Genomic DNA, 24,190 nt, shown 5'->3' with positions numbered 1-24,190 from the left:
ATCAAAAATAAGACAACAAGATCTAAGGATTTTTGCTGTCCCTATTCAGACTGTAGTCCCGATTCGCCCCAGATGACGGTAATTATTTCTATGTAGCCCCTTAGAGCAGTCCGCTCGGAAATTGCTATTTTCGAAGGTTAATAACTTTTTAGCAAAAAACCCAAAAAAATAAGGTGTCTTCGGGAAAGTTTTTCCAAATTTAAAGAAGATATTAGTTCTGAAAATTGATAAGAACTGGATAGTTATTGCGCCTTCCATTGGTCAAAAACTGAAACAGTTGCTTTTCTCCATACAATTTGACGATTTTGCCCAAACTTGGTGGTCAGTGGTCAGAAAAAGCTCAAATTTTGGAACTTAGGCTAGTGATGCGTAAATCTTTGATTTCAGGGGATAGCCCCAAGTAAGCCCAGATTTGGACCATCCTAACCAATGTAATGCTAAAACTACAAGATAAATGAGATGTTACTGAATGGAACAATGTTCAAATCTGCAGCTCAATTTTTAAATATCCAAATTTTGGATCCATAATCTACAAAAACTGAGCCCGGCAATGGACAGGCAAATTACTTAGTTTGATCAATCAATTCTTGATTCTCTATCTTACAAATTATTTCTGGGAAGAGAACACACAATCATTGATTTAAGTAACAACATAAAACAACTTCCTAATTGCAACCCTTCTTCTGTACGTTGCCAGTGACATTTACACAACCACATTGATACTTTTGTGTGCCAAAAGAGTGGGAAGTGGAAGGGGGTTGTTTTCCACTTCCACCCACTAAAAGAAGACCAAAAACTTGACAGAGTCCTCTCGCCAGCAAAAAAGGAAGACGAAAAAAAACCAACGAACTTTATTCGATTTACTCCTTGTCCTGGTCTGTCATCGACTAGAGAGCCTGAAGGGCCACCACTGCAGGACCAACAAAAAAAAAAACATCAATTGAAAAAGGATTTTCGGCTCCTCCAGCCGTCAACATCAGCAATGCTACCCCGAGGCAATATGGGTACCAGTACCATCCTGCAACAAGTTGAGATATGTGAAACATTCTTGCAACATAAGTTCAACTTGTTGAACAACAAATAAAAAAAGCTAATTGCAACGTGTTTTCTTATGTAACATGTAACTTGTTTGTAACGTATTTGCATATTTGCTTCTTTACGGAGAAAGAACATGTTAAAGATGTTTAAAATACTACAAAAAACATATTTTTTAATTAAAAATAACTTGAAAAAGGTTTATTGTGCAACAACCGTGCAGCACAAAGTCAACAAGCTTCAACATCTAATACTTTGCAATTGAAAATTTCCAAGAATTTGGAGTGCAAATATGTAAATAATCTATAACATTTATTCATTTTGAGCAAAGCTCTGCCAACATCCTGCAACATTACTGCATCCTTTCGCTATCCGGAAAAAGTCCTTCTTCGTCGTCAGTGGGTGTCCACAGGACCTTCTTAAATTAGATTTGCTAGACACGTCGTACTTTCCACCACCCACGATGATGATGTTGTATAGCACACTCAGTGCGCGTCCCTGTAATGAAGACGAATGCTCCCCTTTCCCTCCAGGTTCTTCTCAAGTCCTAGGAAACCAATCGCCCAAGACGGGTGGGGGGAAAAACTTTTCCGTCAATTTGCTGGCGACACGATTTATGATACAATTACGAGGAAAAATGAGGTGATTGCCAGAGTGGTTGGGTGGGGGGTAAGGAAGGGAGGCGAAGATGTAATAATTATTTGCACTACCCGAGTGTTGGAGAGTAGTGATGCGAAACTTTTACTGTCAGGCGCGCGCGCCTGATTGCTTCTCGGGATGGTTATTACAAGGATAAAAAGGAGGAAGTGCTCCTTAGGAAAAGCCTCTATCGGAAACAGTCTTCCGGGTGTGTGTTTGGGAACGGAAAAGACGCGCGCGAAGATGCCATTATTGATCGGGGGAAAAGTTTCTGGTGCGGTTAGCCAGCGGCGGCGGGTTTTGGGAAAAGATTCATTGATAAGGTTAGTAAGAATCTCGAGATTTACAATATCCATAAGATCTAAAAGGTTTAAATGACTCCTAAGGTTCAGAAGATCTATATGATCAAGAAGATATATAAGATGTTTTAGATGCATAAGATTCGTTGCGTCCATTTAATATAGAAGATTTTGAAGATAAATAAACTTCACAGCAAAAAATCCGATGGTAAAATCGCATGCAAAAGCATGCACATCACCTTCGTCAAAATAAACGCTTAATATTACACACTGCATGTACAATTTTTGCAAACACAAAAAAAAGTTGCAACCGACGGGACTCAAACCCAGCACCAACAGTAAGGGCTGGCGCCTTAGCCCACTCGGCCATTAGACCGATGTAAAGCTGAAAGGATAAACGAATATATGAGCTTGACATTTCGGTCATGTCGGTTCCCCATACTGATGGGCTACATATTTCAGGGTGTAATATTACACAGAACTTCAGAAAATAGTGCAAAATTGATTTTACACCCAGGCCTTTTACACGCAGCTGGATTACTACTTTTTTAGCTGTGTTCGCATGTAATTTATACGATTTATAAGATTCTTGGGATACTAGATTTTGATGATAAGATAAGATAAGCTAAGATTTGATCTGGATCTCGAAGATTCTTAAAATTAGTAAGATTCGTATTTACTCTGAAGATTCATAAGATTCATATGATTCCTAAGATTCCTAAGATTCCTAAGATTTGTTGGATCTTGGTTGGATCCATTTGATTTGGATGGTTTATATGAGAGCAATTCCAGCTCAAATCAGGATTCGTATTTACTCTGAAGATTCATAAGATTCATATGATTCCTAAGATTCCTAAGATTCCTAAGATTTGTTGGATCTTGGTTGGATCCATTTGATTTGGATGGTTTATATGAGAGCAATTCCAGCTCAAATCAGGATTTTTTCTGATACATTTGTACCCGACCCTCTCCGATTTCAATGAAACTTTGTAGACATGTTATCCTAGGCCTATATAAGCCATTTTTGTGTATATGGAGCCGATAGTACTCGAAAATAACATTTGAGAATGGCGTAAGTTATTAAAATATTTTTGTATTTTGCAATTTAAAAATTACATCTCGAAGCCGTTGCATCGTATCAAAAAGTGGTCAAAGACAAACTTGTAGGAAATTGGACGGGATTTTTGGAAAAAATACACAGAAGTAAAAATACACGCCAATTTTATGAGATTTTTTGATTTTTAAGTGAAAGAGTAAAATTTTAAGGTGATTTCACGATTTTTTTTCGTTCGAAATTTTTGAGGAAATAGCGTGAGATGTTACAAAAAGACTGACAAAAAATGCAGCATGGTATGTCTTTCCTAAAAAAATACAAATATCATTTAATAAAACTGTTTTTTTGGAAAAATGGTCTAAACGTCATTTTGTAAAAATCGATAGTGGGAATCGATTCTCCAGACAATTTTACATAAAAGTCTCCATATTGACCATAATCCTATGTCCAATCCTTGGGCAGATACAGCGGTTTAAAAAAATTAAGATGTCGAAAAAATAGTTTTTTTGGTAGTTTTTAGCAATTTCTATATTGATTTTTTTTTGATTTTTCAGTCTCGAAAATATTTTTACCGGAAAGCTCGTCCAATTTCCCATTAGTTTGCCTTTGATAGCTTTTTAATTTGACTCGCTTTAATATTTGCGTATGCTTATTTATTATTCAGGTTCTTACCACACTGAAAAATATATTCTATTTTCAGTTATGAGCAATGTATTTAAGCTTAAATCTGTTTGCCCATACATCCGATTACACTAGGATAACATGTCTACAAAGTTTCATTGAAATCGGAGAGGGTCGGGTAAAAAAGTACCAGAAAAATTCCTGATTTGAGCTGGAATTGCTCATGATTGAATCAGCTTCATAAGATACAATTGATCTAGAAGATTAACACCATTCATAAGCTTGTTAAGGTATATTGAATATAAGAGATTCATATGAATTAGTTCTACATATCTAGAATATTCTTAAACTTTTTGAATTTATGTGATTAAGAAGAATAATAAGATTCGAAAAAAATGTTGGATCTAGGTAAGATTCACTTGATCTTGATGATTTATATGGTTTGAAAGCATCATAAGATATATTTGACCTAGAAGATTAATCCATGGAATCCATCCATGGAATCTAAAAAGTATGTACCTCAGATTCAGATTATCTAATATTTAAAAGATGCATAAGATACATTATATCCATTGATCCTGAAAAAAAAAATCTTCACAAGCACTAGGTACGTAAGATTCATAAGGCTCTTTGGATTTATTAGATTTAGAAAATTTATAAGATTTGAAAGATTTGTTGGAAGTTAGTGGGGTTAATTTGAACTTGATTATGATTTATAAGATTTGAAAGCATCATAACATATATTTGATCTAGAAGATTAACAAACTTCTTAAGATCCATTGGGTCCTTTGAATCTAAAAAGTACCTCAGATTCTTAAGAAATCTAGCCAAAAAAGAAATTCTACCAAAATCTACCAAATTCGTTAAGAAAATAAGATTCTTTGGATCTATTTGATCAAGTATATCCATAAGATTAACAAGATTCATTAGATCAATTTGATCTGAGGTATCTATATCCTTCATAATGTTTATCAGATATATTTGATAGAGACCTTGACAGATGTATAAGCTTTGTTGAACCTTTTGATCTAGAAGATTCATAAGATTCGTTGAATCCGATTAATTTATAATATAATATAGGATTACGTGATTCATAAGATTCATAAGATTCCTTAATCCGTTAGTCCTAGAAGATCTAGCTGATTTTTAAGATTCAGAAAATCTTGAAGATTCATGAAGTTTTTATCTTAAAGATTTGTTTAACATATTTATGCTGGAGGAGGTTCGTAGGATACAAAATGTTGAGATCTTAAAAGAAAAATAAGAATCCTAAGATTTACCAGATCTGGTAGATTTGAGCAATTCTCTACCAAAACTGGAAATGGATTTTATTTGTATTTTTCAATTTGGCTCAAGGCCATACTTCTCTGTGGCTCAAAAGTTGCGGATTTTTGTCCCCTAAAATATATCAAAAAATCTCGAAAATCAAACAAATACGTATCTTGGGAAATAAAGATTATGTGAAAAAAGTTAATAAAAAAATCGACAATTTTTTTCCGTGTACCTATTATGTTCTCAATAGTCCTCAACAATACCTACAACTTTGCCGAAGAAACCAAATTTATCAGAAAATTCACTCAAAAGTTACAGCTGTTTGAATGTAAACGTACCATGTTTGTATCGACAGCTGCCAAAATTGTATGGAGACTTGTATGGGTGAACCAATGACACAAAATAGCTTCTTTAGTCATAGGGAAGGGCCCCACAAAGTTTGAGCCAAATAAAAAATGCAAAAAAAATGGTCAAAATCGGCCGATTTTGAAGAGAAGCTCATTTATGAGATTGAATCTATTAGATCCAGATAATGTGTAAAATTCTAAAGATACATAAGATTTGCATGATCAATAAGTTCTCACAGATTAATATAACATAAAGGTCCTCAAACTCATGTATATGTATACAAGAACATTTTGAAGCTTCGTGAGATGATCATATGATCCTTTGGATCTAAAAAATTCATAAGAAAAAGATTCATAAGAACTTCAATCTTACTCTTTGATCCATATAATTACAATAATCTTCAAGATTCGCCGAATCCGTACGCCACTGTCCTCTTCCCGTTACTCTTCCCATACGGAAGTGCCGTCCCATGGATCGTGAGTTCCCGTCTCTCCTTAAAGCGTGGTGTTCAGAGAGCAAAAAGAGAATCCTCCTGTGAGCCAAGGACTCCCGAGCCCTTCTCCACAGGGAGCACGGTGATTTATGGTGTTGGTAAACTTGAACTGATAGCGGAGATAGCCTCCCACACATTCATGTGTTTGTGTGTACAGTACATAAATGGGTTTGTTTGTCGACGTGGTGACCACACAGAGAAGCCCTCCATAAAAAGTAACGCGACCATTTCCCAGAAGAAGTGTGTCCCGGCCGGGTAGGTGTAGGACCGCCTGTGCATTTCCGCGAACTAGATCTACCAAGACGTCGTCGTCGTCGAAGCTAAGAGGTCTCAACTGAGGGCGGCGGAGCTCGAGCAATCGATTCGCTGGCTAGAAAAGGCATCGTTGGAGTATTACAGGAATTTGCATTTGCATGAAATTAAAATAATTTGTCGCGTAGACGAGATGACGACCGTGACTTGCAACGTGCAACTATTTGGGTTAGTGTGCGCAACGGCTGGCTCCTATGGCACAGAGGACGTTGCAGAGTATCGATTACTTCGCAGAACAAGAAAATAAACTGGGATGGATTCCGTGAAGGCGATGTACGCGGAATACGTTGCAAGGTGCGCGAAAAGACCACCCAGGATCGCAATTGAACTCGTGAGAATCATCAGATCTTAAGATCTAGAATCATATAATTCTTATGATATCACATTCAGGATTCAATGTAACCTTTGTATGATGGTATACATATGAATCTTAAGATTCGAAGGATTCCCTGGAATCATAGGATCATAGAGATATGACTCAACGAGTCTTTACGATGCTTTTCTAGCAATCTTCAAATTATCGGATTCAACGATTACAGACTCCATAACTCTTCAAGCCCTGGTGCCCAATTTCGACGTTTCGTAAGTGCAAAGTTCGCTCCTTCTCCACCACGTCAAACCATCCCTAATGTATATTAAATGCAGACACCGTACTTCAATACTGCACTCTCCACCACGGTCTGCCCTAGATTAAAGTTTGTGATGGAATTCACGTGTAATACATTTTAATGCAAAACAAAGCCCTGCACAGACACCCCGATGCAGCAATGCACTCCAAAACGGAGGGATTCAAGTTCAATCATGAACCCCTTTTTTTGCATTCGCTGCATGTGCAGTCTCTCAACGAGAAGTGCAGCAGACGGCTACCATCATCGTCGTCGTCCAGAGGACCAAGCAGGACAGGACACGCGGAGCTTGGGAAGAAAAAATCCATTAATCACTCCCAGCCCAGCCGTCGTCGTCGTCGTTCTAAAATGCACTTTTCCCAACTCGCTCTCCCTTCTCCGACGTCTACAAAGTCGCCGAGTCCTTGTGTGTCTACCAGCCATCGGGTATGGTGGCGAGAAGAGGTCATCACTTTGTCTGGTGCAAATCTCCTAACCTACCCTTTCTCTCTCTTCGCTGCACTGCAGCACCGGAACATACACTGTACTCTGGCTGAGGCTTGGTTATCTACGTGTGCGCCAAGCATGTGTTCCAATTTGTGCTGATCTAGACAATCCCCAGACACAGCACACACACACACACACACACAAGGCTGCAGCGTACTCCTCGCGCGTCCTCACTGTATCAATCCCCGACTGTGTAGGAACCACGCGTCAGCATAACAAAGCCAACAACACCCAGTGTCACCCGCCGTACCTTATAAAGAGACCGGTATATCTCGCGGAGACACATTTTTGAATGGCCATGGGGAGGGGGTTGGGGAAGAGTGGGTCCTGCTTCCGGGGTTCCCTGTCCCGAGTTGGCGAGGATTTTCTGAAATTAATATTCCTCAACACAATGGGGAAGGACCGACGAAAAGAGGACCGCTCCCCGTTGGCTTGGAGTACGGTGGTGCTTCAAGGATTCAACTAGACTCGCCGGGTAATTGTAATGAAGATTGAGTCGCGTGCAGTCTACACGGAGGGTGCAGAACGGAACCCGGTACAGCAGGCACGAGTGTCCGACTGGTTATGAAGATATGGCATGTACTTGGTTGGTTGCAACTAGAATTCATGGGAATCTTGGTATGTTTGGGATATATGGTATTCTCAGGATTTCTTGAATTCTTATGTGACTGCATTTGTCATCTCAGGATTCAATGGGTTCTCTGGAATCATAGGATAGTTACTATTCCATTGCTATTTGCAGGTGGTTGAATTAATTGTCAGAAATGGGGAAGTCAGAGTGCTCGACTGCTAAAAAAATAAGGCATATCCATGATTCTTGGGAATCTGTGCATGTATTGGAAACATATAAATCCATGTTTCTTATCACCCACAGTAGAAAGCCGAGAGAATAGCTCTACCAAAATTAAATGGATGAATAAACCTCTCGCGGGTGAACCACCACGAAATTGCGTTCATTTGTTTATTGAAACAGTTCATTCCATTGAGTGGCTTATATTGCCAAATGACCATCTCATAGTCATCGAACTTTGGTGGTGCAGTTCGATATGTCGAAGGTCTTGGGTTCGAGTCTCGATGTCGGCACATTTTTTGGTTGATGAACTGTTTTGAAAATGAACCCATGAGGATAATGCTCTCGCCAATCTCGGGATTTATCATCTGTGTCCGTTCACAGTACCTTTATACTACCAGATCGTGTTATTTAATCTCTCGTATGGCGCTGCCCAACTGTCACTGTAGGATTCTCTGTTTGATCAAACGCATTGATGTCATAAGATACAATTGGTGCTACGGAATCATATAATTTTGGTATTGTTCAGAATGTAAAATGGATTATACTTCTATTCAAAAGATTTTTAAATAATATTTTCCATTCATTTTAAGTCTCCATATTCGTTTTTTGTCTACAAATTCAAAAAATCTTGAAATTGGAACTGTTTATCGATTTGGCGTTTTTGACAAAGTTGTAGGTTATCTACACTCTACCAGCACTTAAGCAGTGAATCCCAGATTCCCACAAATTTTTAACTTTATCAGGTTTTCACAAAAAAAATGCGATTTTTTTTTAATTTTGGAGAAGGGATTTTCTGCTGGATTTTGACAAGCTTCACCCCCGATTCGATTAAGTTAATTTTTTATTTGGTTTAGTGGACCAAAAGAGCGAACTTTTGAGCTCTAGTGCATGACGGATGTTTTTATTCCGGTCCCGTAATGTTTTTTTTTTTTTTTTGTAAAAATGTAAAATAGCGATTTTACGAAAGATTCGCAAGTTTGTTTTACACGGATAGAAAACCTGTTTCCATAATCGTCCAATTTTTCCAACATTGGAAACAATGTTGTCAATTTTGAAAACATTTACCGCAAAATCCATAAAAATATTGACGATTTCGAAAACATTTTTTTTCAGATTTGACGACAAATAGATACCGGATAACACGAATTGTGTAGGTTTTTTTTTTGGCTTTATTCCAAATTTTAAAAATATTATTACACGTGTCATACCGTCCACGTGAGTCCCCAGTACGGACGAGACAATCGACCCGGGCATCCGGAAGTACTTCCGACCAGCAGCAGCAGCAGCAGTCCACCAGCACTACGACAACAACCACTTCCAACGTTCCCACCAGCAACGAATTTGAGATGCTGAGTGGAGAAGAAAACAACACCGCCAGTGACAGCAGCAGTGCTGGCGACGACGATGACGATGATGAACTTGCGCGCAAGCAAGGAAAGCAGAAAAAGTGTAACTCTCCGAAGGAACGACGACCACCTCCAATTTTTGTTTTGGATACGTTGGCGGACGATGTTGACAAGTTGCTTGAGGGACTCCAATATTGTCTTAAAATTAGTAAAACTTCGGTGCAAGTGATTACGCATAAAAAACAGAATTTCGACTTGGTAGTGAAGAAGTTGAAGTTGCGAAACTTCAAATTCTTCACATTTGACCCAGCAGAGAAGGTCCCAGTGAAGATCGTCCTTCAGGGATATCCGGACCGCCCGATCTCCGACCTGGAAGAACACCTGTCGGGCGTCAAGGTTAAGCCTCGAGAGGTTAAGGTGCTCTCGAAATCGACAACGGTGACAGGTACGTACACATTGTACCTCCTGTACTTCGATCGTGGGTCGGTCAAAATCCAGGACCTACGGCAGATAAAAGCACTGGACGGCTTCTTCGTGACGTGGCGATTCTACACGAAGAATCCGACCGACGCAGCGCAATGCCACCGCTGTCAAAAATTCGGACACGGTTCAAGAAACTGTAATCTTCCGCCCCGGTGCGTTAAGTGCGGTGAGACCCACTTCACCGAAAGGTGCAATCTTCCGCGGAAAGACCAGCTGGGGGAAAACGCCCAGCAGCACAAAGCGCGCGTCAAGTGTGCGAACTGTGGTGGAAACCACACGGCGAATTTCCGTGGCTGTGCCGCGCGGAAAAAGTACCTCGAGGAGCAGGACAAGAAGAAGAAAGCGCCAGCGTCCCGCCAACCTCCACAGACTTCGAGCACGAACGCTGCAGCAGCTGGCGGCGGAGCGGTTCCATCGACCAACCCAGCGTTCCCTCCCGGTTGGGGAGGTTCGTACGCTAGAGTAGCCGCTTCTGGGAGCGGTACTTCACCGGGACAAGCAGACGTTACCGGAGATGATCTCTTCACGCTTCCCGAGTTTTTCGCTCTTGCTGGAGAGATGCTCACGCGCTTTCGTGCCTGCCGGAACAAGGCAGAACAATTCCAAGCTCTGAGTGAGCTTATGATGAAGTATATCTACAACGGATAAGCTGCCTTGTGCAGCGAAGTTTTTCGACGTCAAAAGACAAAACAAACTGTGATCTAGTTTTAAGCTTTTCTATCTCTATCCTTTTCCTTAGCAAATTTAGAAGGTTTTTTTAAAATAATTTTTCCTTCTGTTGGCAAATCCATTGTTAGAATATCCAATTACATCAAAATGAACTATAGTACAAATCATAGTTGAAAGGTACTCCAAAACTCTATTAGGTTATAAGAATTACGAAATTGTGAATTGATTATTTACTAATAAAAACTAATTGAATTGAATTGAAACAAATTGTATCCAGTAAAAATTAAAAATATTTATTTTTTTGCAATATATGGGAAATATATCCATTTTCATCACACTAAGCTTTTCGACCTATTCCCATTACACAACAAAAAATCCGATGGTAAAATCGCATGCAAAACATGCACATCACCTTCGTCAAAATAAACACTTAATATTACACACTTAGCCCACTCAGCCATCAGACCGATGAAAAGCTGAAAGGATAAACGCAAATATGAGCTTGACATTTCGGTCAAGTAGGTTTCCCATACTGATGGGTTACATATTGCAGGCTGTAAAATCACACAAAATTGCATAAAATAATGCAATATTTATATTACACCCAGGCCTTTTACACGCAGCTGGATTACAACTTTTTTAGCTGTGTAGCGTGCACAGGGTGGGGCAACATGGGGCGACTGCCCCAACATCCTCAGAAAATTGTTCTTAATTTTGTTAGGGGGTGTCCACAAATGACGTTATTTTCAAAGCGTCCATATTATTGCTCCACCTTCTTCAAAGAGTTGAGCCCGCTGTTGGAACATTTTTCAATATCTATCTGGTAAATCTGTATTAGTGACGTAGTTGACCGTACATGTGAACTGCAAGAATGGCGAACAGATTTCCGATATTGGATGTCAGTACAACTGACAGCGATAAAACAATTTCGTCAGAGATTATTTATTTGACGTTGCTCATTTTTGCTCGAAAATGCTTGAGGTGGGACAGCTGGGAGAATTCCGTATATGGGTATAAAAATAAGGTTATTTAATAATTCATTCGCGGCACAGTACGCACATCGCGTGAAGCTGGGCAGATCAAGTGCTTCTCCGCTGCTGCAGCTGCTGCTGGTCCGTAAGGATCTCTTCCGGCTTACTCGCAGAGTCATACCAGAGAGGGTTCACACAAAGTTGAATGAATGTGAGTTTGAGGTTATGGAACTTTTTTTTTGCTGTTACACACACACTCACAAATCCATATTAGCGCGCACGGCGCGTGAAATGTGATGCGGGAGGTCTCATGGGAGTTCAGAGCATCGCAGATGCTTCCAGAACTCGGATGGCCGCGACCGGCACGTCGTAAATTAATACTTCCTCTTTTCGGACAACAGCGAGCTGTGATGCGCGATGGTGGAACCTCACACACGCGCACACATTCGGGGGTAATTTATTCGCAGTTTGCGGTAATAAGATTGGAGGCGAGTTCCGCTGGACGGGCCCCGAACCAACCGGATTTCGCGAGAGGGTCGTCGTCGTTACGCATTCAAGTGCCGTGGACAACACGGCAACAAAAAGTGTTGCCTGGACACAGTGAAAGCCCCGGGGAACCTGCGGCCGCAGCAGAAGCAGAAAAATTCCGTTACAATAATACGAAAATAATGGCCCGCGAGCGAGCGACCGCGGAATGGAATTCGACTCACGTGGCAATTAGATGGGTGTCCCGGGTGCGCATACCTGCACGCGTGTGTCGGCGCGGTTTTATGAATGAAGAGATTTCACCAGGTTGATGGGGTTCTTTTTTTTCGGTGGAGTCACTAGGAGTCGGAGCACGTTAGGGCGATTGATTTTCGGGTTGATCCGGATTGGGAGAAGTAAAGTGAGCAGGACTTGAGGATTTCAGAACTGAGGTATCTACAATCAAATAACTACACCCTCAAGATTATTATAGATTTCGATCGGGGGAACAACTTTGTAGAACGTCGCAAAGCGCTACGAATCAATTCCGTAAAGATACAGGATGATTTTGTGAAAATGTTTTTGCTGGAACAATATTAGGGGGAACCGGGATACTTTGCATTACTTTTAAAGTCCTCGAAATTTTGCGATTTACTGCAAACTATTGAGTTGTGTTCAGTTTGGTTTAGTTATCATTGGTACTTCAAATAACGAAAAAAATAAAATAAAAATAATCGTAACAAAATGATTGTAAAAAGTCCCATTTCACCTTAATCTCTTTCCTGATCATAGAATTCAAACAGGAATCAAACAGTACGGATTCAGACTCAGCAAAAGTCCCGAAATACCATGTAGATCCCCCTTATAAGATCCAAAAATCGGAGGGGTCGCCGAGATATTTTTAGCGACCCTTTCTGAACTCAACCAAATTACGTTCAATTCGGCTACCGCCGATTCCGAAATGACACCCGGTCTTAGTGCGCCGACCAAGATGTATCTCCCTCGGAATCACGACCAGGCGCACGCGACCCCTGGGGACCCCCGGTCACAAAACCCGTCAAGATCGGCGGTGCATCCGCCGCTCCAAACTCTTCACGAAACCGTGGCCGTTTATTTATTTTTATTTCACATTTTTCGGTATTAAAAGTCTATCTTTAGACCATATATAGCGCTCGGTCGCGCACGCCAAGAGTGCCTTCTCCCGGCAGTAATGCCAGTAAAGCAGTGGCGGCAGGAAGTGCACCCAGACACACGTGGGATTCCACGGGAGGTGGCGCGTGGCACGCGGGCGAAGATGCGCCCGCTCGTTACAAATGAAAACAGAGGGGAAAAGATCTTTGGGATTACTGAGCGCGCGCGATGCATCGTGGAAAAAATAGAACCGATCGCGGCGACGCCGCCACCGCTGCCAGGGAATCTGCTGGGGGTCGATGATTTAATGGGCCCGAGACGGGCGCGATCTTAGGGAGGTGTGGGGAAATTTGGAGTGTGCGTACTTTTTTCTTTTTTTTTTTTGGGAGGAAATGTGTTCTACTACAATGAAAGCTTGTGTAATTAAAACGACTTGCACTTGACTACCAACCAAACTTGGCTGAATCGGCTTAAATATTCCTTTTAATATTTTCATTCTGGTTTCACGGATCGGCGCTGAAATTAATTTCTGCTCCCCCTACTCATCAGGCCTGCTATAAATGGCATCTCCACGCGATCTGCATTCTAGAGGCTCGTTGTCTTCTGGGGTTAACCGGGAGTTTATTTAAGAAGATATTCACCGTCAAACAGCTGCTTGTCCAACTAACCCCAAATGGCCCCTCCCTCATTCAATCGCTCCAACTCCAACCCACGGGTTAAAGTCGCTACCGCTTGCGAGTGTTGAAGCAATTAGTGGGTTCCCCCAGTGCCTCTGTTGCACCACAACACCCCTCCGGGAGTTATAATAAAATAAATCCGGCCTGTGATATTGTGGTGAGAATTCGGTCATCACGCTGCAGCAGCAGCAGCAGCAGCACTTCCAATGGGAAAGTGCCCACGCTGCCACGTGGTTGACCTGGGAAAAGACTTCCGACTTTTTGGACGGGGCTTAGAAGCAGCGATACACTCTGCGAGCGCCGGATGCAATTAATTTAGCGGTAATGATTCGACGGGAAAGGCTCATGAATCAACGTCACGCGCTGCGGGAGTTGACTAGGTTCTTGCTAGGAAAAAAGGGGTAACCGAACTTGAGCAGGTTTGGGGTCTGGAAAACTGCATCTGGAAACAGATGAAGACGTTCCATTAATCACGGACGCGGAAAGAAATCTTGAAACTGTCAGTACACCCAAACCGAAAATCTCTGACATTAGATGTGAGTTAAGAATCGTAACACTGATTGGCAGCATTCATGCAACTCAACGTCTTCAATGCAGCGACATAATTCGTCGTCCAACTTCAAGCGAAGCTTACTAGAGGATACCGTGGAGATTTTCCCTTATCCTGTTGAAAAAGTGGACCATCAACATGACGAAATCCAGTATGCAAACCGCTAAAAGCACCGCCTTCAAGCGAAGCGAATTATAGATTTTGGCTGAAGTTTGTACCGTTCTTCAGCGATGACCCGGTCACGTACTCACACGTCACAAATCAAATTGCACAAACTAAAAATACGCCAACCCGCGGGACGTTCTCCAGCGGAAGGAAGTTGTTCTTGAAATTATTCATTTCTCAGTTTGCGTCCCTCCATCGCTCCACTTTCCCCTCTCTGACAAGCTCGCAGAGGCATGTGTGATCATCACAGTTACTGCCAGCATGCTGCTGCTTCCAGGCCCTCTCGTATCTCGTTTCCGAAAAAAAATCTGTATTTTGGGGGATGTTCGTTCATTACGCAACGCAAATGACATTGGAACAATGTTTTTGTTGATATTTAAAAAAAATATTTGCAAGAAAACTCAAAATTTTGCATCAGTTTTCTTTCTTTTTAATAAAAAAAGAGTTGTCACAAAAAAAGCGTAGCGTTACGCAATTCAAGAATGCCCACTTTCACAGTAACTTCATTGCCTGCCGTTTCCATTTATAAACACTACACAACAATTGGTGGTGGTGGCAGGGCCGACAACGGGGTCGTTCTTTCCCGTTTTTATTTTTATTTCAGAAATGGTAGACAACGTTTCGTGGAGAGAGCGAGAGGTATGGTTGGGAGATAAAGTGACAGGACGGGAAGAGAGTGTTGTCAGAGATCAGACCTAGACAGCCAAATGCCCCTATATTTTGCGTAGTCCACATTTTATTTTCGATTTTCTAATTGTTAGACTGAATATCATAATTTGAAAGATTCTCAGACTCGTAATACTCTACTTAAAAAATACTTTTTTATTTAGTTTTTAGCATGGCATGGATGTGAATTACACTTATTAAAGTTTTTTAAGCAAAAGTCTTACAAAAGTTAAAACGCGATTTTTTTCGTCTGCATTTTTTATGTGGGTCGAAAAAGTATCAAATATTGAAATATTTGAAAAAATACCCAAATGCCCCTATATTGGACCTAGCCTTCAGATTAGATCTAAATTGCAGAGTTATTCGACGTTCTAATTGTTAGCCTGAATGTCATATTTAGAAACACCTTCAGATTGGTAATAATTTACTTAAAAATTTCTTTTTTGTAGCTTTGAGCACAGCATAGCATAACAGTTATGTGAATAACATTTGTTAAAGTTTTTTAAGCCAAAGTCTTACAAAATTCTACATTTAGGTCGAAATAGTATCCATCACTAAGAAAAACAATGAAATATGTTTAAAAATATTTCTTCAAAATAACATCCAACAATTATTTCAGTTTGGCTGACAAACTGATAGAAATAGACCAACTTTTGAAAATATTCAGTTAGGCCCAAAATAGGGACATTTATTCATGTTAGCTGCAGTAGCCAGTTGTACATCATTTTCTAAGTTGTTTAATGTATCTTTTGTCAATTTTTCTTTGGGGTGAGCAAAGTCAATCGCAAATACGGGAAATCTACACAAAGTTACAAATTTCGTGTATCAATATTACCCTCGACTTACGCGGCAAACAAAATTCCTAAAATTGCTATCAAATTACTCGAAAGCTGTTAATACGGTGACAATCGGTGACATTTCTGTCCCATTTTGCATTTTCCAACTCTAAGAGAAAAAAGAGGAGGGGAGGTCAGACAGTGAGTCCAAATCCAACCATCTTGAACACTACAACAGTCCGCCCGAGAGGTCGACGCAACGGAGGGGAGTGCGCCGCGCTATTTTTAACCCATCAACACTGACAGGATTCCGGACAGACCGGAGAACGAGGGGCCTGTCCCTGCGGACCAGACTCTTTCTCTGCTGGGTGGCTGGCGGAGCGTTTTTGGCTTGCTGCCACGCGCGTGCCAACTCCAACCATAAGGTAGCGCGCGGCAGACACCCGCGTCCAAGAAAGATGTCTCGGGAAAATAAGAAAAGACTCTTCGGGAGGGTGAGGGAGGTGGCGGGATCCCTAAAAATAGCGCGCCCTCAGTGCATCGTTGTCTTTCGAGGGGGAAGAAATGGAAAAAATGGAACGCGACTCGGCCGACAAACGCCGCCGCCACCGTGTAATACGAGAATCCAGGGAAGGGACTCTGACGGCGGGGCTATTCTTGGAAGATGCCCCGGGAGGGGGGAAGAAGAACTTTTGTGACATTGTTGCGCGCGGTTCAACGAGAAGAGAGTCCCCTGCGATGATCATCATCATCGCTCTTCCTGTCTGTGGAGGCAGAGTAGTGACAGGCGTGGTGTGGCCTCCGTAGAAGTTCTGTTTCAGATGCCTTCAAACAGAACTTTTACGGAGGCCACACCACCTTTTTACAAGAATTGAGCATCAAAAGTCTTAATGCCGTGCAGACAAAATATTCTAAAATACTCACTGAAGCTATGCGAGTATGATTCGGTTTCAAAATTCGACGACCTTCTGCACGTTAGGACGGTAGATGTATAGATCTCAACTCCAGGAAGTCATATGATGACACAGGACATTCAAACAAACTAACAAAGTAGTCTACAACACTCACTGCAGCAATGTGAGTATGATCTGGGGTCAAAATCCGACTACCTCTTCCTTGTTACGACAGTAGACGTACAGGTCTTAGCTCCAGGGGGTCATTGGATGACCCACAACATTTCAAAATACTAAAAAAAGTATTCCACCATATTCACTGAAGCAATATGAGTATGATATGGGGTCATAATTCGACGACCTCTTGCTTGTTACGACGGTAGACGTACAGTCGTTAGCTCCAGAGAGTCCTCGGATGACTCAGGGCACCCATTTAAGTGTGAGTATGATCCGGGATCAAAGTTCGTCGACCAACCGATCCACCAGATAATCAACAACCAAATTAAGGCTCATTACATGCTCCAAATTCCTCCACGAAACCGTAACTCGGGGGCACATCGCATAAATTCACCGAATTATAAATTGCTCAAAATTCCTGGCCACGCTCGCCAACCGCCGCGCCGTGACTACATGCATCGCCTAGCTCCTAAACGGAATACTAATTCTCCAAGAGACCTGGACTGAACAAGATACCGGAGTTAGCCACACTACCTGTTCATCAAGATCTTCTTCACGTAACTCTACACCGTGGAATGTTGTTTTGACTTGCCGCTGCAGCAGGTCATCAGCGATAAGGGGTGAGATGTGACACACTTCCCTCTGCTTGCTGGATTAATTGTTCAATTCAGCGCTACACGGCTGAATCTTGGCGGCGGACTTTGGTCCTCTGCACGCCAATTCGTCGCGCGCTCCGCTCGTCGCACGAATTTCGTGAAGGTATTTTTAGAAAAAGTCACATCCCAAGACGACGACGTCTACGCCGCTTTGATGGGTTCACAGCAGACAGAACTGCCGCGGCCGCCACCGCGCAATCCTCCGGCGGACCCCCGGATGGACCTGTCTGGCCGTTGACCGACGCCACTCCGACACACACACACACACCCCAGCCCAGAGACTGTAGAGAGATGTGTCATTCACTGCAAAGTGCGACCTGAACGTCGGCGCGACGTCGCGGTTAGGATGAAACGATCTGGATGAACTTTTGGTCGGGGAAAAGTTTGGTTCGAGGTCGACGCCTGTCTAGAACCTGGGGCGATTCGCGTAATCCATTCCGAGAGCGTCGTATACGGCCGTAACGGTTTTTACCGCCTCGCGGAAGTAATCGCAAAGTTTGGTTCTTTAATTTCCGCTAGTTCTTCGGGACACTTCCGCTTTAGAAGAGCGCCGCTGTTCACCGAACATCCACAGCTAGTAAGGGCATCGGAAACGACAACAAAGGCGACGAAGACGCCGACGTCGTCGTCTTTGGGCCTCTCGCGCGTTGAGTGACATGTGACATATTGCCTTCATTAGAATCCGCCACCGGAATTGCGTAACAAGTCGCGCTTAAAACACAAAACGGGTCCCGGAAGTACGTTCTGGGCACAGACAAGTGCACGATTTCTTCAGATTTTTTGCGGAAATTGTGACATCTAAATTTTTATTCATGGTGCTTTCATCTGTTTGTCGTACTACCAATCGAGAGGAAAAAGCTCTTGATCTTGTAGAAAACCAATACAGTGTACAGACGAAGCGTACAAAGCATGAAACGGTCGAGAGTTTTTTTTTGACTCTCAGATTAAATGATTGTACAGAAAAATAAAAGTTGAAAGTAGCCTTCTGTAACCTAAGAGTAAAATGGCCTCAAATTTATTTGAGAGAAAGCTGCACTCAGCAAACGGTCCAGAGTCAAATGGCATCAAATTTATTTGAGAGGAAAATGCACTCAGCATACGGTCGAGAGTCAAATGGCCTCAAACGTATTTGAGAGGAAAATGCACTCAAATTATTAACCCTAACATTTTTTTGACAACCGATTCATCAGAGAGTAAAATACTCTGGAACGCTTCGTGCTTTGGTACTAAAATTATTATTTTGTCTAATTTTTTTAAAAAACCTCAAAAACTTCCAATTGTCTGTGATCCAACTACCGCCCTTTTTCCTGCAGGTATCCAGTATCCACACTAATGCAATTCATGAATTGTGCGGAACTTCCATATGTGTGTGTGTGTGCGTGTGTGGTTTTGCTGCTAGTTTCCTCCCCCTCGTCCGCAAATAGTAAATTTTGCAATAGCGGAGGAGGAGGAGGGGGAGACGCAGGAGGTACATTCATTCATAAAATCTGTCCGTTCTAGCGCGCGGCGCTTTGCGGTCGAACGTTGCGTTCGTTGGCTAGACCACGACATCCGGTCGTCGCGCGCGCGCGACTTCACGGTGCACAAATTGTTTCTGATGCCGCGGGGCTAATGACGGGCTACGCCCCCACACACACAGAGACCGCGGATACTTGTGAGTTGCGATTCTGGTTCGAAAGTATTTTTGAGACAAGTATCTTCTTTAAAACAGAAATCACAATTTTTATTTAGGCAACCGGGGAAGAGCTCTCAAATTGATGCTTAAAAATCATTTGAGAGCATTTTACTCTCAGGATATCCACTCAAAAAAAAAAGAAATAACCGAGCAAAAAAATCAGATTGTAGGAATCGATCCTTCAACCTTTGACCTGACAAGTCCGTGCCTTTACAGTATCGGCTAACATGACCGGATGAAAACTGATTTTAGAGCATTTTCCTCTCGAAGTCACCATAAGTCTCTCAAACGAAATTGAGAACAGTTTACTCTTGACCGTTTGCTGAAGCTGTAAAACATTTTTTCAAAGATTCGGTCAATCTTTTAGTTGAAAAGTGAGTCACAGATTCAAAATGAAAATTTCAAGACTCTCCAAAGGGGTTACCTCTTCAAAAATGACCTTGTTACCGAGTTATTTGAGCAGACATCTGTAATAACCGTAATTCAGTTGTACAAACAGAGGTCAACAAACCGCACTTTCGGCTGTAAATCGCGCAGACCATTTACCACTGCCAGCCATGTGTGTCCGAACAAGGAGTGCGAAAAGCAATTGCCGTGCCGATTAGAAAATGAGCTCCCGCTAATCTGGTACTAAATCTTCACGTCGTGCGGCCCCAAAAAACTTCCGAAAACTCTAATTGCATTGCCGGGCTATAAAAGCGGGAAGAGAGAAGCGGTGAGGGGGTGGGGGGTCGTTCCAGAAATAGTTGATAATTGCCACCCCCTCCTCTCCACTCCCTACAACGCCACCAGACGATGACGGGGTCCGTATCTTCTTTTCCGGTGGTCCCCCGATTTCACGGTCGTCCGCGGCTAATGAAGAGCTGATGTGTGTGGGGGGCGCGCCCATTGAATGCAATTTTCGGGCTGTCAATTTTTGGCAAGTCGCACAGCAAGCAGAGCATGATAAGTGGGATTAACTGGCGGACGGTGTAATTAGCCACTAATAGCGCGCGTATTAGTTCTAGGCCATTGCTGTTTATGGCTTAATCATTTTTCGCGCGCGAGACGCGGTTTTACGAAAGGCACTCTTCTTCTGTGGTTGCAGTCGAAGACTTGTGGGGTCTAATTGATTTTCACGCCACTGCCGAAATGTGCAATGAGCGCAAAACCGTTTGTAATGGTAACTTAAGTGTCTAATTTATCAAAAATCTGGTAAAAAATGCAGTTCAACCAAGCGTGAAATGCGCCAACTGCAGGGGAAACTGAACCGTCAATTTTCGCACATGTAAAATGCTGAATTGATCAGATCTTAAGAATTTTGACTGAAACGTCGTTAGCTGATGTTGTGGTCTGGTGATAAATTTAAAAGGGTCAAATAAAGCAGCTCAATCCTAGCGTGAAATGCGCTAATTGCAGAGGAAATCAAATCGCTAACTTTTGTGGGTGTAAATCGTAATGGTTTGTTGTAGATTGATTCTGCAGACCAAGGACTGAACCAAAAAAACTCAATATTCCTACAAGAATCCACAACCGAGAATTGAGACAAATCAACATATCGACTTCGTTAGCTACACAACGCAATCCGACAAGATCAAAAAGATCGCGTCGACACGATAACAAATTGCCACCAGAAAACATCGAACGAAACAACAACAAAACTGCATCTCACCCAAAACCCGTGAAAATTTGATATCGACAATTCCCAGAAAACGGGACGACCGACGGTCGGGGCCGGACTCGAGGGACTTAATTGCCCGCAGCCCCAGAACACACCGAACTCGACAGAGTTCGGGTTCGGATTTCACAAAAGAAGTTGCGCCGCGCCACACTCGGCCTCGGCATCGATAACGACTTTACCGGAAATCGCCCCATAGCCGAAATATAAACTGACCCATAAATCACAGCGCCACCGCCGCCGTCCGCCGTCCAACGAGCAAAACCAGCAGTATGACGTCAACCTTATGGCGGTGTGTGTGTCTGTTTGTTTGTGCGTACCGTACGAATTATTGACCAAATCTTCGTGTGTACACACTCCTCAGCGCTGCGCGCTGCAGTAAACATGGCCAAATTATAAAAGAAACGGAACCGGCACCGCGACAAGACACGAAGTAGGTAGGGTGGTTCCGCGAACTTGGTTTTGATGTAATTTTACGCGCAAGTCGATGTAACGTTACATGCGAAAAATTTACATGTTGCATCAATACATGTTCAAAAGTTGTCACTTTGACAATTCTGATGGGGGTCACCGAGAACCGAGGCCAACCCGAAACCGACCAGCAAAAAAACGAAAAAAAAATGTAAACAAAAATTTCGAATCGCACACACATTCTCCACGAAGAAGAGCAGCAAGAAGCCGCGCGCGCGCCAGTCGACGAAGAAGCGCTGCTGATGAACGCGCAAAACGAAAAGCCAGAAGTCGTCGTTCTCGGCCAACGAAGCCGGAGTTCAACGACCGCGCACCGTCGTCGGCGGCGATTTGCGAATTTGGCCACACCGCGATGTCGACCGCTACTTGCTGTGTGTGTGTGTGTGTGTGTGTGTGTGTGTGTGTGTGTGTGTGTGTGTGTGTGTGTGTGTGTGTGTGTGTGTGTGTGTGTGTGTGTGTGTGTGTGTGTGTGTGTGTGTGTGTGTGTGTGTGTGTGTGTGTGTGTGTGTGTGTGTGTGTGCGTTTGTTATTCTTTTCTTTTGCGTGTTACAATGTAGACGCAGCAGAGTGCCACCAGCAAATTGACGGCGAGAGTCACGCAGCGGAACCTCTTCCCAAGTTGTCGAGTTGTCATCGCGATGGCTACACGAAAATAACCAGCAAAACCCTCCCGTTGATGATCGATACTGTGAAAAGTTCAACGCGCGCTGATCAAAACAACTAAATCAAAGCTGGGTCAGGTCGACTAGACGGGGTTAGGCCTAAATGTCAACCGATCGAGCGTTTCATGTAACGAAAGTACCGACAGTGTACTGACCTGTATCACTCGAGACGATGTCTAGCGTGTTGAGGATCTCCTTGTAGTCCCGGCTTAGCACGTACGGCTGCGTGTGGATGATGTGCTCCAGAACGCGGGGGTAGTTTTCTCTGTGGAAGGGGAAAAGATGAGGGAAAATCTAAATTAGTCGAAGTTTTGATAAAAATATTAAGGAAAACGGAACGAAACATCCACTAAAAATAATTTTCTGTAAAATCAAGTGAAATACAACTCGTGAAAGAATCTAACTTAAATTCATGAATATGTCAAACAAAATGAAGTATCTGGAGTAAACTTAACTTCACAATATGATCTTTTCAAGAAACTAAAAAGACAAAATTTCAGTTATGATAGGTTTCGACAAAATTAAAAATCGATGACACCATCAAAGATATTAGCATAGAAATATTTTTTTTTTAAATGTGGAATAAAAGCCTGATTTATATTTTTGCCGAAAAGTATCACAAAATGCTGTAGTGCAATTCTCTACCAAAACCGGAAATAGATTTTATTTGTATTTTTTCATTTGGTTCAAACTTTGTGGGGGCCTTCCCTATGACCAAAGAAGCTATTCTGTGTGATTGGTTCACCCGTACAAGTCTCCAAACAATTTTGGCTGCTGTCCATACAAAAATGGTATGTAAATATTCAAACAGCTGTAACTTTTGAGTGAATTTTCTGATCATATTGGTGTCCTCGGCAAAGTTGTAGGTATTGTTGAGGACTATTGAGAAAAAATAGACACACGAAAAAAAATTGCAGATTTTTTAATCAACTGTTTTTATTTCACAAAAACTCAATTTTCCAAAATACGTATATTTTAATTTCGAGATTTTTTTATATGTTTTAGGGGACAAAACTCTGCAACTTTTGAGCTATAGAGAAACATGGGCAAAAAATCTGCCGCCAAGTTAACATTTTTTTATAAATAGTAATTTTTGGAAAAAAATCGAAATTTTATGCAAAAAAAAATTTAGTGTTAAATTGAATTTTCAATCGAAAAGTACTTTATACAGATTTTTTGATAAAAGGCTCTGTTTTCAAGATATAGCCACCGAAAGTTTGATTTTAGCAAAATATTTGCAGTTTTTCAATTTTTAAAAATAGTGACCATGAGTGACCATTTCTAAAATAGTAGTTTATGCAACAAGTTGCAAAAAGAGGATTTTTTCAGCACGAGTCGTACATTTATCCAACGAGGTTCACCGAGTTGGATAAATACGAAGAGTGCTGAAAAAAACAAGTTTTACAACGAGTTCCATACAACATTTTTTGCAATTCCAAAAAACACACATCGAGTGAAATTTTATGTCAAATTGTCATGTATTTTGTCAATAAATCGTTTAAATCAAAAAAATGTTGAAAAGTGTTACTTTTCGAAACAAGTGCTGAAAGGTTCAACTTTTCAGCACCCATTTGAGTGCTGAAAAGTAGAACTTTTCAGCATTTATTTTGAAAAGTGTTGCTATTCGATTCTGTTATTTTTGGTACAGAAAAGTAGGCTATTTCGTCGTTCAAGAATGACAGGAAAAGTAAATAGTTTCACGACGGAATTGCAAAATAGTAGTTTATGCAACAAGTTGCAAAAAGATGATTTTTTCAGCACGAGTCGTACATTTATCCAACGAGGTTCACCGAGTTGGATAAATACGACGAGTGCTGAAAAAATCAAGTTTTGCAACGAGTTCCATACAACATTTTTTGCAATTTTGAAAAACACCCATTGAGTGAAATTTTAAGTCGAATATTCATGTATTTTGTCAATAAATCGTTTAAATCAATAAAATGTTGAAAAGTGTTACTTTTCGAAACAAGTGCTGAAAAGTTCAACTTTTCAGCACCCATTTCAGTGCTGAAAAGTAGAACTTTTCAGCATTTATTTTGAAAAGTGTTGCTATTCGATTCTGGTATTTTTGGTACAGAAAAGTAGGCTATTTCGTCGTTCAATAATGACAGGAAAAGTAAGT

At 41.7% G+C, this 24,190-nt stretch overlaps 1 protein-coding gene across 4 annotated transcripts in view; it reads right to left on the bottom strand.

The window, feature by feature from the left end:
- The window catches only part of LOC120418512 (serine/threonine-protein phosphatase 4 regulatory subunit 1-like), a 242,502-nt gene that overhangs the window by 46,090 nt on the left and 172,222 nt on the right, over positions 1 to 24,190 (bottom strand). For all 4 annotated transcript variants that reach the window (XM_052710147.1, XM_052710148.1, XM_052710146.1 and 1 more), the window contains one exon: positions 22,224 to 22,333. In XM_052710147.1, the coding sequence (XP_052566107.1) occupies positions 22,224 to 22,333 (110 nt within the window). The remainder of the gene's footprint in view (positions 1 to 22,223; positions 22,334 to 24,190) is intronic.

Source organism: Culex pipiens, chromosome 3, assembly GCF_016801865.2.
Source record: "Culex pipiens pallens isolate TS chromosome 3, TS_CPP_V2, whole genome shotgun sequence".
Lineage (NCBI taxonomy): Eukaryota > Metazoa > Arthropoda > Insecta > Diptera > Culicidae > Culex > Culex pipiens.
This window is presented reverse-complemented; position numbering and strand designations above follow the sequence as displayed.